Source organism: Bolinopsis microptera, chromosome 4, assembly GCF_026151205.1.
Source record: "Bolinopsis microptera isolate Bmic1 chromosome 4, MBARI_Bmic_1.0, whole genome shotgun sequence".
NCBI lineage: Eukaryota > Metazoa > Ctenophora > Tentaculata > Lobata > Bolinopsidae > Bolinopsis > Bolinopsis microptera.
In genome coordinates this window covers 13,343,628-13,355,436 of record NC_087075.1, presented here as the reverse complement: position 1 = coordinate 13,355,436, position 11,809 = coordinate 13,343,628, and the positions used below count along the sequence as shown (strand labels likewise).

Here is an 11,809-nt window from a genome sequence, read left to right as displayed (position 1 = left end):
GGAGGAGCCTGTGGGCCGAGATCACTGGATTAAATTTGATGAAGGGGATTGTTTTCAAATGACAGCTGCATTATGTCATAATCGCTTGTGGTCCATGCCGAATCATTATAAGCATGTTGCAGCTTTAGAAGTGCCTTTTTCAGGCGACTTTTAGCAAGGCTAATCTTGTAGGAGTAGTCAAAGCTTTCTTTGGAAATAGAAATTTGAGTACCTTGATCGTGTCTTGTGAATTCGAATATATCCTACCGGTAGGACAAAGTTTTCTCCAGATATTCAGCTTCCTCTCATCCCTCCCCAGTCCTCAAACTAAAATAATGTGATATTCTGCTCGTTGAAAATATAGATTGCATGATATATTATACTTGAGAATAATTATTCTCATCCAAACTATTCAGTAGGATAAGAAAGAAAAATGGCAAGAAACCAGGAAAAAGCATTGTAAGTTAATTGTTTTCTATTATTTTCATTTTTCCAATATCTTAATATATCATTTCTTTTATATTATAATCAGTGATCGACCGAGGGCAGGATTTGCGACCGAAGCCAAGGCCGAGGAAGGCATATTGTAATTTAACCGAGGCCGAGGAGTACTAATTTCGACCAAGGCTGAGGCCGAGGAATTTTGGTATAGAAAAAGTATTAATTGCATCAGATATTTCGCTGACGATTAGGATGTAGAATGAGGTAGAATTTCTCAGGATAGTACCGTCAGACATGATAGACAATGGATCAGAGTAGTCTAATATCGAAATCTCATCAGACAATGAATTTTGAACAAACTGACATTTCATAAGGTTTCGCCTATTGGCTCGCAGTTTTATATTTAAAATGTACGCTCTATTGTTAAATTTTCATAGTTATTGTTTTAATCTTCACAGTTTTCAACCTTGAAAAATCTATTTTACTTTCAACAAAAGTTGCGTACCAATTTTCCAAAATGAAGAATTTTTAAAGTGCCTATGTTGTTCCATGGTAAATATGTAAAAAATCCTCGGTTAAATCTTCAAATTTTGCCGAGGCCGAGGAATGGCATCTCGATTTTTAACCGAGGCCGAGGCAAACCGAGGAATCATTCTTCTGACCAATACAAGGCCGAGGAAAAATCGTCATTCCTCGGTAAAGCCGAGGACTCGGTCTATCACTGATTATAATTGGTATATATTTAGTTGTTTCTAATCCTACTTAGGCTTTCAGCCTCGTCCTCAATTTACTCTATTGCCGATCTTGCCTTTTTTGGGGTTTTTGCACCTTACAGTTTTTATATGTAGTTTAAATTGGGCAACAAATCTATCCTTTCCAACATAGTTAACAACTTCCTCTCTCAGGTCTATGCTGTCTAGGTGGTACACTTATCAGAGAGAATTACATAACCCCGGTGGACCGGTAATTATTATTAAAATACCATTCAATCATATGCATAGTATAGTTGTATCAATAACTGTTACTGAATCAAGTTTAGACAAATGAAGGAGGTTATCAGAAAAATTGAATAAGTAATTTTGGGTCACTTTTGAAACACCCAGAAAAATCTGACAATGTGCCAGTAATACTTGTAGGATACAAGGATACAAGGATACAAGGATACAAAAGTGATAATTATTTTATTGAGTTCACAATAGTTATAATTCTGAAATAATTTAAGTTACACACTTCTAATCATTTACAAATGTGTAGGGATAAAATAGAAATGTTATAATATAATGCTATTTTCTTTAAGTAAATCAAATTTGTATGGTTCATGAGTTTATTTTGAGTTCCTAGAGCATTATGCACTTGCCAGTATTTGAGTGGAAATCTGGGCTCTTATAATAGGCTGTATATTGTTCGTTCACAGAGAGAATTGAATGGATTGCTCTTGCTGTGGCAGTAAATTTGGTAGGATCTAGATTTTTGTTGGAGAGCAGACCGGCTAGGTCAGTGATGTTTTGGGGATAAAAGTTGAATTTTTCCCTAACTGAGGAGTAAAGCAAACAGTCAATTAATACATGGCTTTCGTCCTCGATAGGTTTGAGCCCTTTACTGAAAAAGCAGTAAGTGCACCAACGTTCTTCTCTTGGTACAAGAGGGGTTTCGTATCTGCCCCTTTCAACGTAGAGGTTGTGGCAGCTGATACGAAACCTTGTCAAGCTTTTTCGAAAATCAGGTACTTTGATTATTCGTAGGTATGCCTCTGGTTCAAAATCATGTTTAATTAAGTTATAGAATTCTAGTTTTGGTGAGGAGGCCTTGGCAGATTTCCAGGTATTCACGAATTCTTCCCTCATATTATGACTGATTTGGGTGGAGAGCTTAGATTTTGATGAAGATGAGTGGGGGAAGTTGTATTTGGTGAGAAGCTTTGAGATGTTGGTATACCAAGGAAGGCCCAGCATGATCTGCTCGTGAAATGCAGCACAAAGTAGTTCATTTTCGGTGCTTTCAAGGCGACTATAGTAATCTATTGCAAGTTTGCAGGCTTCAAAGAATAGGGGGTGGCGCCCACTTTCGCCCCAGCAACCTATATTTGATGCTTTTGAATGGACGGACAAAGACCACTTGATAAATTTTAGGTGGAATTTCTCATAGTGGTCCTGTGCAATGTACTTCAGGGTATGCTGGGGGCTGGCTTTGTCATCTATTTTTGAAAGGTATCTCATTGTTTTAGAGTGGGGGCATAAGACTTGACAGCCATAAAGCAGGATTGGTTTGATTAAGGAATCAAATAGAATAATAAGGGCACGGTGAGAGAGGGCATCTTTAACTATATTGCCTTTAAGGCCATATAGAGCACGGAGAGCTTTGGCCCTCAGCTCAGTATTTGCTGCCGTAAAGGATCCATTTCTGTGGAATATTATGCCAAGATAGCAGTACTTTTCGGTGTGCTGGATGGGCTGACCTCCCAATGTAAATGTTTCATGGGACTGCTTCTTTTTGGGAGGGCTGAATATGACAATCTTAGTTTTCTTTATATTTACTTCAAGGCCCATGGAGTTACAGAAGTCAGATAGAATGTTGATATTGACTTGCAAGGCCTTGGGACTTAGAGCAAGAAGGACAAGATCGTCAGCCCAGAGCAGATGTGATATTAGAACGTCAGCAAGAACTGGATAATCACCAACAGATTTCAGAAGAGATGACAAGTTGTTAATATAGATTTTAAAAAGGTCTGGTGATAGGGGGTGTCCTTGCTCCGTTCCTTTGCCAATATCAATTTTAGGGGACAAGAGTTTGGAGATTTTTATATGAGCAATTGAGTTTTTGTACATATCACTTAAGCAGTTGAAGAAGTTACCGGTAATTCCAAGGCATGTTATTTTGTGCAGAAGAAGGTCCCTACATACAGTGTCAAAGGCCTTTCTTAGATCAACAAAGCATGCATAGAGACGAGCTTTTTTAACTTTAGTGTATTTATCAATGACTGTCTTAAGGGTGAAAACGTGATCATTAGTTTGAGCACCCTTCGAGAAACCGAGCTGTTCTTTTGGATCAGGACAGTAGAGCTTTTTGAAGTATAACAGACGTTCAAGTAAAATGCTAGAGAACAGCTTACCCATACAACTGCCAACTGCTATTGCTCTGTAATTGTCTGGGCTGAAGGGGTTGCCTGATTTGTAGATAGGAGTGATAATACTGGTATGCCATGGATAGTAACCTGAGACCAGAGAGTGGTTGAACGTTTTGAGGATGACTTGGAGACAAAGCGGAGTTAGGCTCTGAAGCATTTCGTTTGAGATCAAGTCATTTGAGCAACTTTTACCCTTTTTGAGCTTTTTGATTGCAGAAGTTAGTTCGGGTTCAGATATGAGCTTGTTTAGGATATCCAGATCTGGTGGTTCAGGGTAATGATTGTGATTGTGGTGAGTGGGATCGGGCTCCTGGTCTGGTTTCTTATAGAGGGATGCAAAGAAATCATGAAAGCTAGCTAGATCGAATTTGTCTAGTAGGGGGCTAGTGTCATGTTCTTGTTTAAGCCTTTTAAATTTTTTCCAGTCAAGAATATGACCCTCTTCAATAGCTTCATTTAACTTCCTAAGAAAAGATAATTTCTTACTGTTAACAAGATTACTGTGCTTATTGCGCTGCTTGTAATATTCACGTCTGAGAATATTGTTGCAGTGCTTACTACCTAGCCGGTTTGCTAGCCTATTCAGGTTTCGCCTCGAGGAGTTGATTTGTGGGTCAAACCATTTCTTGTGGGCGGAAGTTTTAGGAGGTTTTTTCACTTTTAACGCTATATCAGCAGCACTGTGGAGACAGTTAGTAATTGCATCGTTCAGTTCATGATTGCCCTCCAAGGTGCTGCTAAATTCGTTTGCTGCAATGTTTTCCAGGTTACTAACAATTTCGGGCGAGTTAAGGGCTGTTTTAAATAGTGAGTGAGAGGTGTTGCTGTCCCACTTATAGCCACAAGGAAAATTAGAAAAGTCTGGGAGCTGGAAGTTGGCAACAAATGGTTCAAATGTGGTAAGTTTCAAGACTAATGGACAATGGTCAGAGTATGATGTAAACTCCTTCACTTGGAGAGAGTTTACATGATCCCTTGCCCATGAGGTGATTACGAAATAGTCAACCACACTGCTCCCATTGTATTTGTGACAGGTCATTTTTCCAGTGGTGTCCCCGAGGGTACGGCCATTAAGAATTTTGAGTTGGTTATTAATAACCATGTCAAGAAAATGTTGGCAGTGGGGTTCAGATATAGTCAGGTCAGAGTTGTTTCTGGGTTCTTCGATGTCATGTTCAAGTCCAATGTCATTGTAAATGTCATGCATGGCAGGTGCATTACAAGAGAGGATATAGTCTGGGAGTTTTCCAGTTCTTGCATTTGCATCGCCACACATGATAACCTCTCCCTTTTGACGTAGTCTGATACAGATGGAGTCAAGAGCGGAGAAAGTATTAGCAGTATAGTCTGGATTTTTTTTGACATAGGACGAATATGCAGGGCTAATATAGTAACATACTAAAAATAGGTCAAAATCAAGCTTAAAAAAGTTTTTGTCAAGTTTGACAACAATAATATCGTCAGATTCGCTACAAGGCACACAAGAGACACCTTTTCTTAAATCATTTTCAGCAAGAATGCAGACCCCTCCTGAGCGAGAATTTTTGCGGTTGCTATTAAAAGAAAGGTATCCTTCAATCTTAACTTGTTTCTTTGTTTCTTGGAGACACAGAATGTTAGCTTGATTGAGGATTGAAAGAAATTCTTTATTTTCAAATTTGTTAGACCCATCTCCTGTGCTGTCCTGAATGTTCCAGGACATTACAGCGAGTTGATCTCGTGAGGCTTGTTTTTTATTGAATTTCATGGTTATTCTAACGCTCTGTGGGGGGCTGCTTTCTATAGGATCTCATACCAAAGGCACGGTATAGGCCAAGTTTGATATTCATACAGAGTTTTTTTAGACCATACTCTGAGACATGAAGTTGGTCTTCCTTCAGAGGGTTAGGAGAGTCTTCAGATGACTCAGCAGCAGAGATGGCTCGGGAGAAGTTTCCAGTGTTGTTTACAGTGAAGAGGCGCCGGTATAAGTCACTAAGCTCTCTTTTAGTGGAGACAAATTGGGTGATCTCCGAAACAAATTGATTTGTTAGATCACTTATTGGGCCAGGAGTTGGAGTGGGCAGGGAGACAACAATTTTAGCACTGGAACTTGAGAGGAGTGTGTCGATGGCTTCTTTTGCATCCTTGACTGCTTTATTAACATGACGGTCATTATATCTTGTATAAGTCGCCAATGCACAATCTAAAGTTTGTGGACCTCAGTTAAGCCTTTCACTTGTTAATACACTGAAATTCAATAGTCAACATTAAAGTATCACAGTGGTCAATATGGTTGCCAATGCGTTTTGTTGTTAAAAGGGTCTTCTGAAGTATTTCGACGGAACGCGCGCAAAATTATTTGAATGGTAGTGTAAAACTGTTGGCAAATATCAAGGAAGCTTTACGCGTGCGCGCGCGCGTATACGCATCCATTATATTATTTAGTTGGGGCCGTCTATGAATTACCTAGGGTCGACAATCACACTCTTTATGATTATAATCAATATCAATTTCTTCAGGAAAAAAGACCGTATCTTGCAACAGAATGTCACAGTCTCCAAGAAGCTGAGAAATGGAGACATCAGATCATTAAGGAGATTGCCAGAAAGGTTTCCCAAATTCAAAATGCTGGTCTGGGAGAATTCAGAATCAGAGATCTGAACGACGAAATTAATAAACTTATCCGGGAAAAGGGACATTGGTAAGCATATTTAGATAACTAAATCTCACGATCACCGTATTAACACTGAATTTTGTATCATCGGCTTGTTTCACATGTAGAAATAACGGTGGGAAATGGGAATCATAACCATTGTTTTTATAATAAACTAACAAGTTGTTTTTCAGGCAGGATAGGATAGTGGAACTAGGCGGGCCCAACTATCACAAAATAGGACCTAAAATGTTGGATCACGAGGGGAAAGAGCTGCCAGGCAATCGCGGTTAGTACTTCACCAAGAGCGTAACCTTCTTATTTGTTAGACGGGATTAGTTTGTCAATGTTGTGTTTTAATAATAGATTTTGTAAGATTTATTTTTATTCTTATCATGTGTTTCTTGATTCCGAAAAACTAGTAGGCACACATCTTAATTCCTATCATGATGTATAATTCTCCTCCTTACAGGTTACAAATATTTCGGAGCAGCAAAAGATTTACCAGGAGTGCGGGAACTATTCGAGGAGGCCCCTCCACAGCCTCCTCGTAAGAATAGAGGTGATCTTATGAAGGATATAGATGCGTACTATTATGGTTATCTAGATGATGAGGATGGAGTTTTGTTGAAATTAGAGGTGGAGGTGGAGAAAAAAGGTTCAAAAATATTCTGTACAAATTTAAAATGTTGATACCTAAGCAGCTGTTAAATGATTTAAATCTAGCTGACTACCCAATATAATTATATACACTTTGGTATCATGTCATTGATACTTGTGAGTAGGTTGTAGTTGTTTACAAACGATAACCTCGAATTTACCGAGCTAATGTTATCAGCACGACATCTGGCGATAGAAGAATGGAAGTTGAAGAAAGAGACAGGAGAATTGGATAAGGAACTGGAGGAAGAGGAGAAGAAGGAGCGGGAGGAGGAGGAGAAGAGGAGGAAGGAACTTCTGGTTAGATTTCTTTTTTCTGGTCCAAAAGTTCAAATTTCACGTGGGAGGCGAGAGATCTTTGTTGTTGTTAAATTTTAAACTCTTGACTCTTGTCGTCACTACATATTGCTATTGTCATGATATCACATTATTTACTAATTCCGTTAAACTTTAGGAGAAGAGAAAGGAGGATGATACGGAAGATGACACCTCAGACCAACACACTATAGCACCACTAGAGGTTCCCTCACAAAAAGACGTAGAGATTGAGCTTCTCCGGAAGAAGAAGATGGAGTTGCTGTTAAAATACGCTAGCGAGGACCTTCAGAAGACTAGTATGGACGCTAAAACTCTGATGGGGAGAAATCTTATCTTTTGAGGGTGTGGAATTGTGGAATTTGGAGTTAGTTTAAGGAATTATAGATTATTTCTGTTCAGTTCTTCAAAAAGATGCACAAGATTCAGACAAGGCTGGGGTAATCATATTCTTCAGAGATAACTGAAGAAGTTTCTGTGATCATAATATTGTGCAGAGTTTATATCATGCTGCCACCCTACCCCTACCCCTACGCTCTAACTAATTTGTTTCTGTGATCTTAATATTGTGCAGAGTTTATATCATGCTGCCACCCTACCCCTACCCCTACGCTCTAACTAATGTGAAAAGCCCGGTAAAACCAAAGGGAAGAGACTGTTTATTTTAACTCTTTTATAGTTTTTATGAATTTATTTATCATTTGATATAATAATTATCTACCCTATTTATTTGACGTGAATGACAAAAGTCTACTTTATCGGGTTCACAGATTTCCTACATGTTATTAAAATAATACGATCCTACATCTTCCTTTTATCAATTTCTTGAATAATTCCAATCTTCACAACCATAATCTTCCACGATATTTGACATAGCTTTCAGATGTAACAATAGTTTTTAACGATATTCATCAATCCTTTTCCTAGTAAGGATGGGTGCAGGAGACAGGGTCAATGTCTTCCCCTCCAGAATGATCCTAACGGTGATGAAAGTCAGACTTAAGGTTTGTTTACCGTCATATTGCTTTTAATACAACATCGTGAAAGTGACTGTGGGGTTTGGATGGTCAATAATGGAAGCTGATGGATTGGTTTATTACTGTCACGTGTCTTTCTTTGATGAATTATCAAATAATATATTATTGTTATGTTCAACGTTCCAGGGAGCGCAAAAAGGGCACAGTCTGCTGAAGAAGAAAAGTGACGCCCTGACCATGAAATTCCGTACCACTCTGAAGAAGATAATAGAGAATAAGACTGTGATGGGCGATGTGATGAAAGCGGTTTACTTTTCTCTGGCTGAGGCTGCTTATGCTGCCGGAGATATCTCGTAAGTAATATTATTATTATTTTTAAAATTTAACCCGCTAGTACCGATGGTGCCAGTCGGAATCTTTCAACTCGCAGTGCGAGAGTCCTTCTATGGTGAAAGAGGAAGTCACCAAGTGTAAGTAATGTTAAAAGTGATGTGATGAAAGCCAACTCCAAACATCTCGCACAAATTTCACTCTCCGACTTTAAATTAAGGTTATTAAGCAGAAATCTCATCCTACATATTCATAGACAGGTCTTAACCTTGCTCAGGCAGACAGTTATCCAGAACGCAGACAAGGCGCAGAACAAGATAAAGTTCACAAAGGACAATGTGGCGGGGGTTCAGCTCACTAACTTTACCATGCACACAGAGGGTAGTGATGTGTATCAGCTCACAGGTACATCTAAATAATACGCCCTGATATTCTATCTTAACTATTAGGTAATATTGTCCTTAAAATAGATTATTCGGTCAATTCATTGGTTAAGTTAATTAAGTTGGTAAAGTTATTATAGTTGATTTAGTTAATTTAGTTAGTTAAGTTACCGAACAATGAGCACACTCCCTCGCACAGGACTGGGAAAGGGAGGACAGACCGTCTCCAGGTGTAAAGACACCGCTCAGAAAGCTATAAAACTCCTGGTAGAGTTGGCATCTCTGCAGACTACCTTTATCACATTGGACGAAGCTATTAAGATTACTAATAGGAGAGTTAACGGTATCGAATATGTAATCATCCCTAGGTTGGTAAAGAAGATTGTTAATATTTTAATTTGTTATGTTTACCTCTCTATTTAGTATTTTAGGCTAGGAATGGGAACGAGTCAGGGAAAGGGACTCTAGTTTGAAATATATGAGCTAACTTATCGAGTTTTTTTAACTTATCGAGTTTTTTTAAACAGTCTAATAATAATTTCAGGTATGAAAATACGATAGCATACATTGTTGAAGAGCTCGATGAAAGGGAGAGGGAAGAATTCTACAGACTGAAGAAAGTTCAAGACAAAAAGAAGGTAAATAGGGGACGGGGTGCTTCTTCTTTGAGCTTGATCTAAATGTACAAAATCATCGAATAATACAGTTCTACCATCAATTAAATATAATCCCTAATTTATGAAACCCGGCTGAAATAAAATATCCTTTTAAAATTCTATTTTACCATCTTTAAGCTGATCAAAAGTTTGTAATGTATAATATTTATCCAGGTTATCCGAGCTAAACAGAAGGCGTTCCTATGAAAAAAGCTATTTCGAAAAGGAATCGAGCAGGGGCACAGTGTTACTCATGTAAGTTGAAGTATCGACTTATCAATTATTTGAGCATTGTGCTAGTGTATCGGTTGCCTCTGGACAGGCATGGACTATATATGTAGGAGCGCGGGAACTGGAATTATGCTATTACTATTTTATAGAAGGTCATAAGATCGTTATAATTTAACTTTGTTTAACAGGAGAATATATAGTTTTTTTGCTCGTAGCAGTTTATGTATTTTATAACGGAAGTAAGGTTCCATTGATCATTTATAGCCTCTCTTTGGGATAGCAACAAATGTTGAAGAGAGTTGCAGATTGAGGAGGACCATATGACAGAACAATGTTCAAATATAGGACCTAATTAACGCTAAAAGGAACGATCTTTCTGCTTTTCTCAGTAGTGAAAAGGACATGTTCTCTTAAGTAGTCATGTAGGGTAGCTTTGGAAACAAGCGCCTTTACTTGTGCACCCCATTAAACCTGGAGTTTATTCGCGACTCTAAATCTGACTGGAGAGGGCACCAAGACAATATCACTTTCAGAAAGTTTATAAAGAAGAAAAGAAGGTATTGAATGGCAAGTATCCGCCGTTTCTTTGCAGGGACACAGAGAGGGCTTTGCACTTTTGTGGGTGGAACTTCATTCGATTTCTCACTGACCAATCATTAATTGTTGTTGTCATTTTTGATTATGTGTTGGACAGGGTAACAAGGGATCTCCTAAAATTTTAGTGTCAATCTGCATAAAGGGCGTTGGATTGTGCTTCAGAGACACAGGAGAACAATGTCATTTATAAAATATTACAAAACACTAAAGGGCAAGTATAGAAATTGGAGGGACACAGACCGACTGGTAGGAGAAGAGACGTTTGGCTCTATCACTACTAGTTGTTGTGCCCCTCAGATAGGAATTAAATAATTTAAGCTTGTCCACGACATTAAAATATTCTTTAATTTACTTAAAATGAGGTTATGCGAAAACGCTATACAAAAGCTTTCGCAAATCAAATATATTATATCAGTCTGGACTGTTAACAATGCAAGTGCAAGATAGTCCGTGAAAGTATTCATTTGGGTTGTGATGGAACGTTCATTACAAAAACCGTTGTTGTCAGTCAACAACGATTCAGAAACATGAGCGGTATAATGAGTTTTATGCACCTTTCAAAGACTTTCATTACAAGAGATGTTAACGATATAGGCTGTAGTTCTCAACCGAATACTTATCGCCTTTTGTGCATGGTACTACACGTGCCAGTTCCAATCAGGGGGTCATGCATCCGCTAGAGAAAGAAGGTTAAATAAAACTTACGGGGTATGCAAGGCTTTGGGGCACAGTTTTTGAGGACTTCCATGAATTCCATCAGGGCCAGGGGCCTTGTTAGGATTTACTTTTTCAGAATCAAACAGAACATCTACTCTACTAAAATTTGGGACCGCACAATCACCCCGTGTGTTTGAAGATTTCAGTGTATAACGTGATAACTTTATGCACTGTGTGAGACTCCACCGGAGTCATGGATCGTTCGTGGAGTTCATGACTCAACGGATTGGCTGTTCTATCTCTTCTCATCTTCTCTCCTTTATCTTCAGTTGAGTGCCGTCTCTAAAAATGAATTTCACAAATTTTCTCTAAATAAATATAAGTTCCTCTGTGAGTTGACAGTAGATCGTTCCAGCGTGCACGTTCAAATATATTCTGCAAATCGATAGTGATGATACATGATTATCATACATTTTATTGTCAAATTTAAATATTTCAAATCCATTTATTAAACAGGGAGTTATCACTCTATGTTCTGAAAGTTTATTGGCAATAGGCTAGGTATGACATATTTTATTATCAGCAGTTATTCAATACTAATTAAATGTCACAACACTTTACGATGTTACGATTATCATGATCTGGGACACTGAACTACTAATGTGAATTATGAAAATATGGATTTTATACAATCAAACATCAATCGGGAGGGTCTTTGACGTTACAATGACAAGAAGTTTGTATTAAGCTTGTCCAGAGTAAACGACTTTTTCTATCTTTCTTTCTTAAAATCATCGTTGAGAATAAATACAAAATTTAGAACA

General features: G+C 38.2%; 2 protein-coding genes across 2 annotated transcripts; both read left to right on the top strand.

Annotated features, from left to right (window-relative positions):
* The first annotated feature begins 388 nt into the window (after nt 1-388).
* Nucleotides 389-7,501, top strand: LOC134813970 (pre-mRNA-splicing factor ISY1 homolog). Its single transcript, XM_063821924.1, has 7 exons — nt 389-438; nt 1,326-1,383; nt 6,046-6,227; nt 6,374-6,468; nt 6,652-6,837; nt 7,018-7,139; nt 7,294-7,501. The coding sequence occupies exons 1-7, from the start codon at nt 413-415 to the stop codon at nt 7,495-7,497; spliced, it is 873 nt and encodes a 290-aa protein (XP_063677994.1). The 5' UTR covers nt 389-412; the 3' UTR covers nt 7,498-7,501.
* A 584-nt stretch (nt 7,502-8,085) lies between these two features.
* On the top strand, nt 8,086-9,707 carry LOC134813827 (V-type proton ATPase subunit D-like). Its single transcript, XM_063821706.1, has 6 exons — nt 8,086-8,158; nt 8,318-8,484; nt 8,739-8,866; nt 9,044-9,212; nt 9,389-9,482; nt 9,675-9,707. The coding sequence occupies exons 1-6, from the start codon at nt 8,087-8,089 to the stop codon at nt 9,705-9,707; spliced, it is 663 nt and encodes a 220-aa protein (XP_063677776.1). The 5' UTR covers nt 8,086.
* The last annotated feature ends 2,102 nt before the right edge of the window (nt 9,708-11,809 follow it).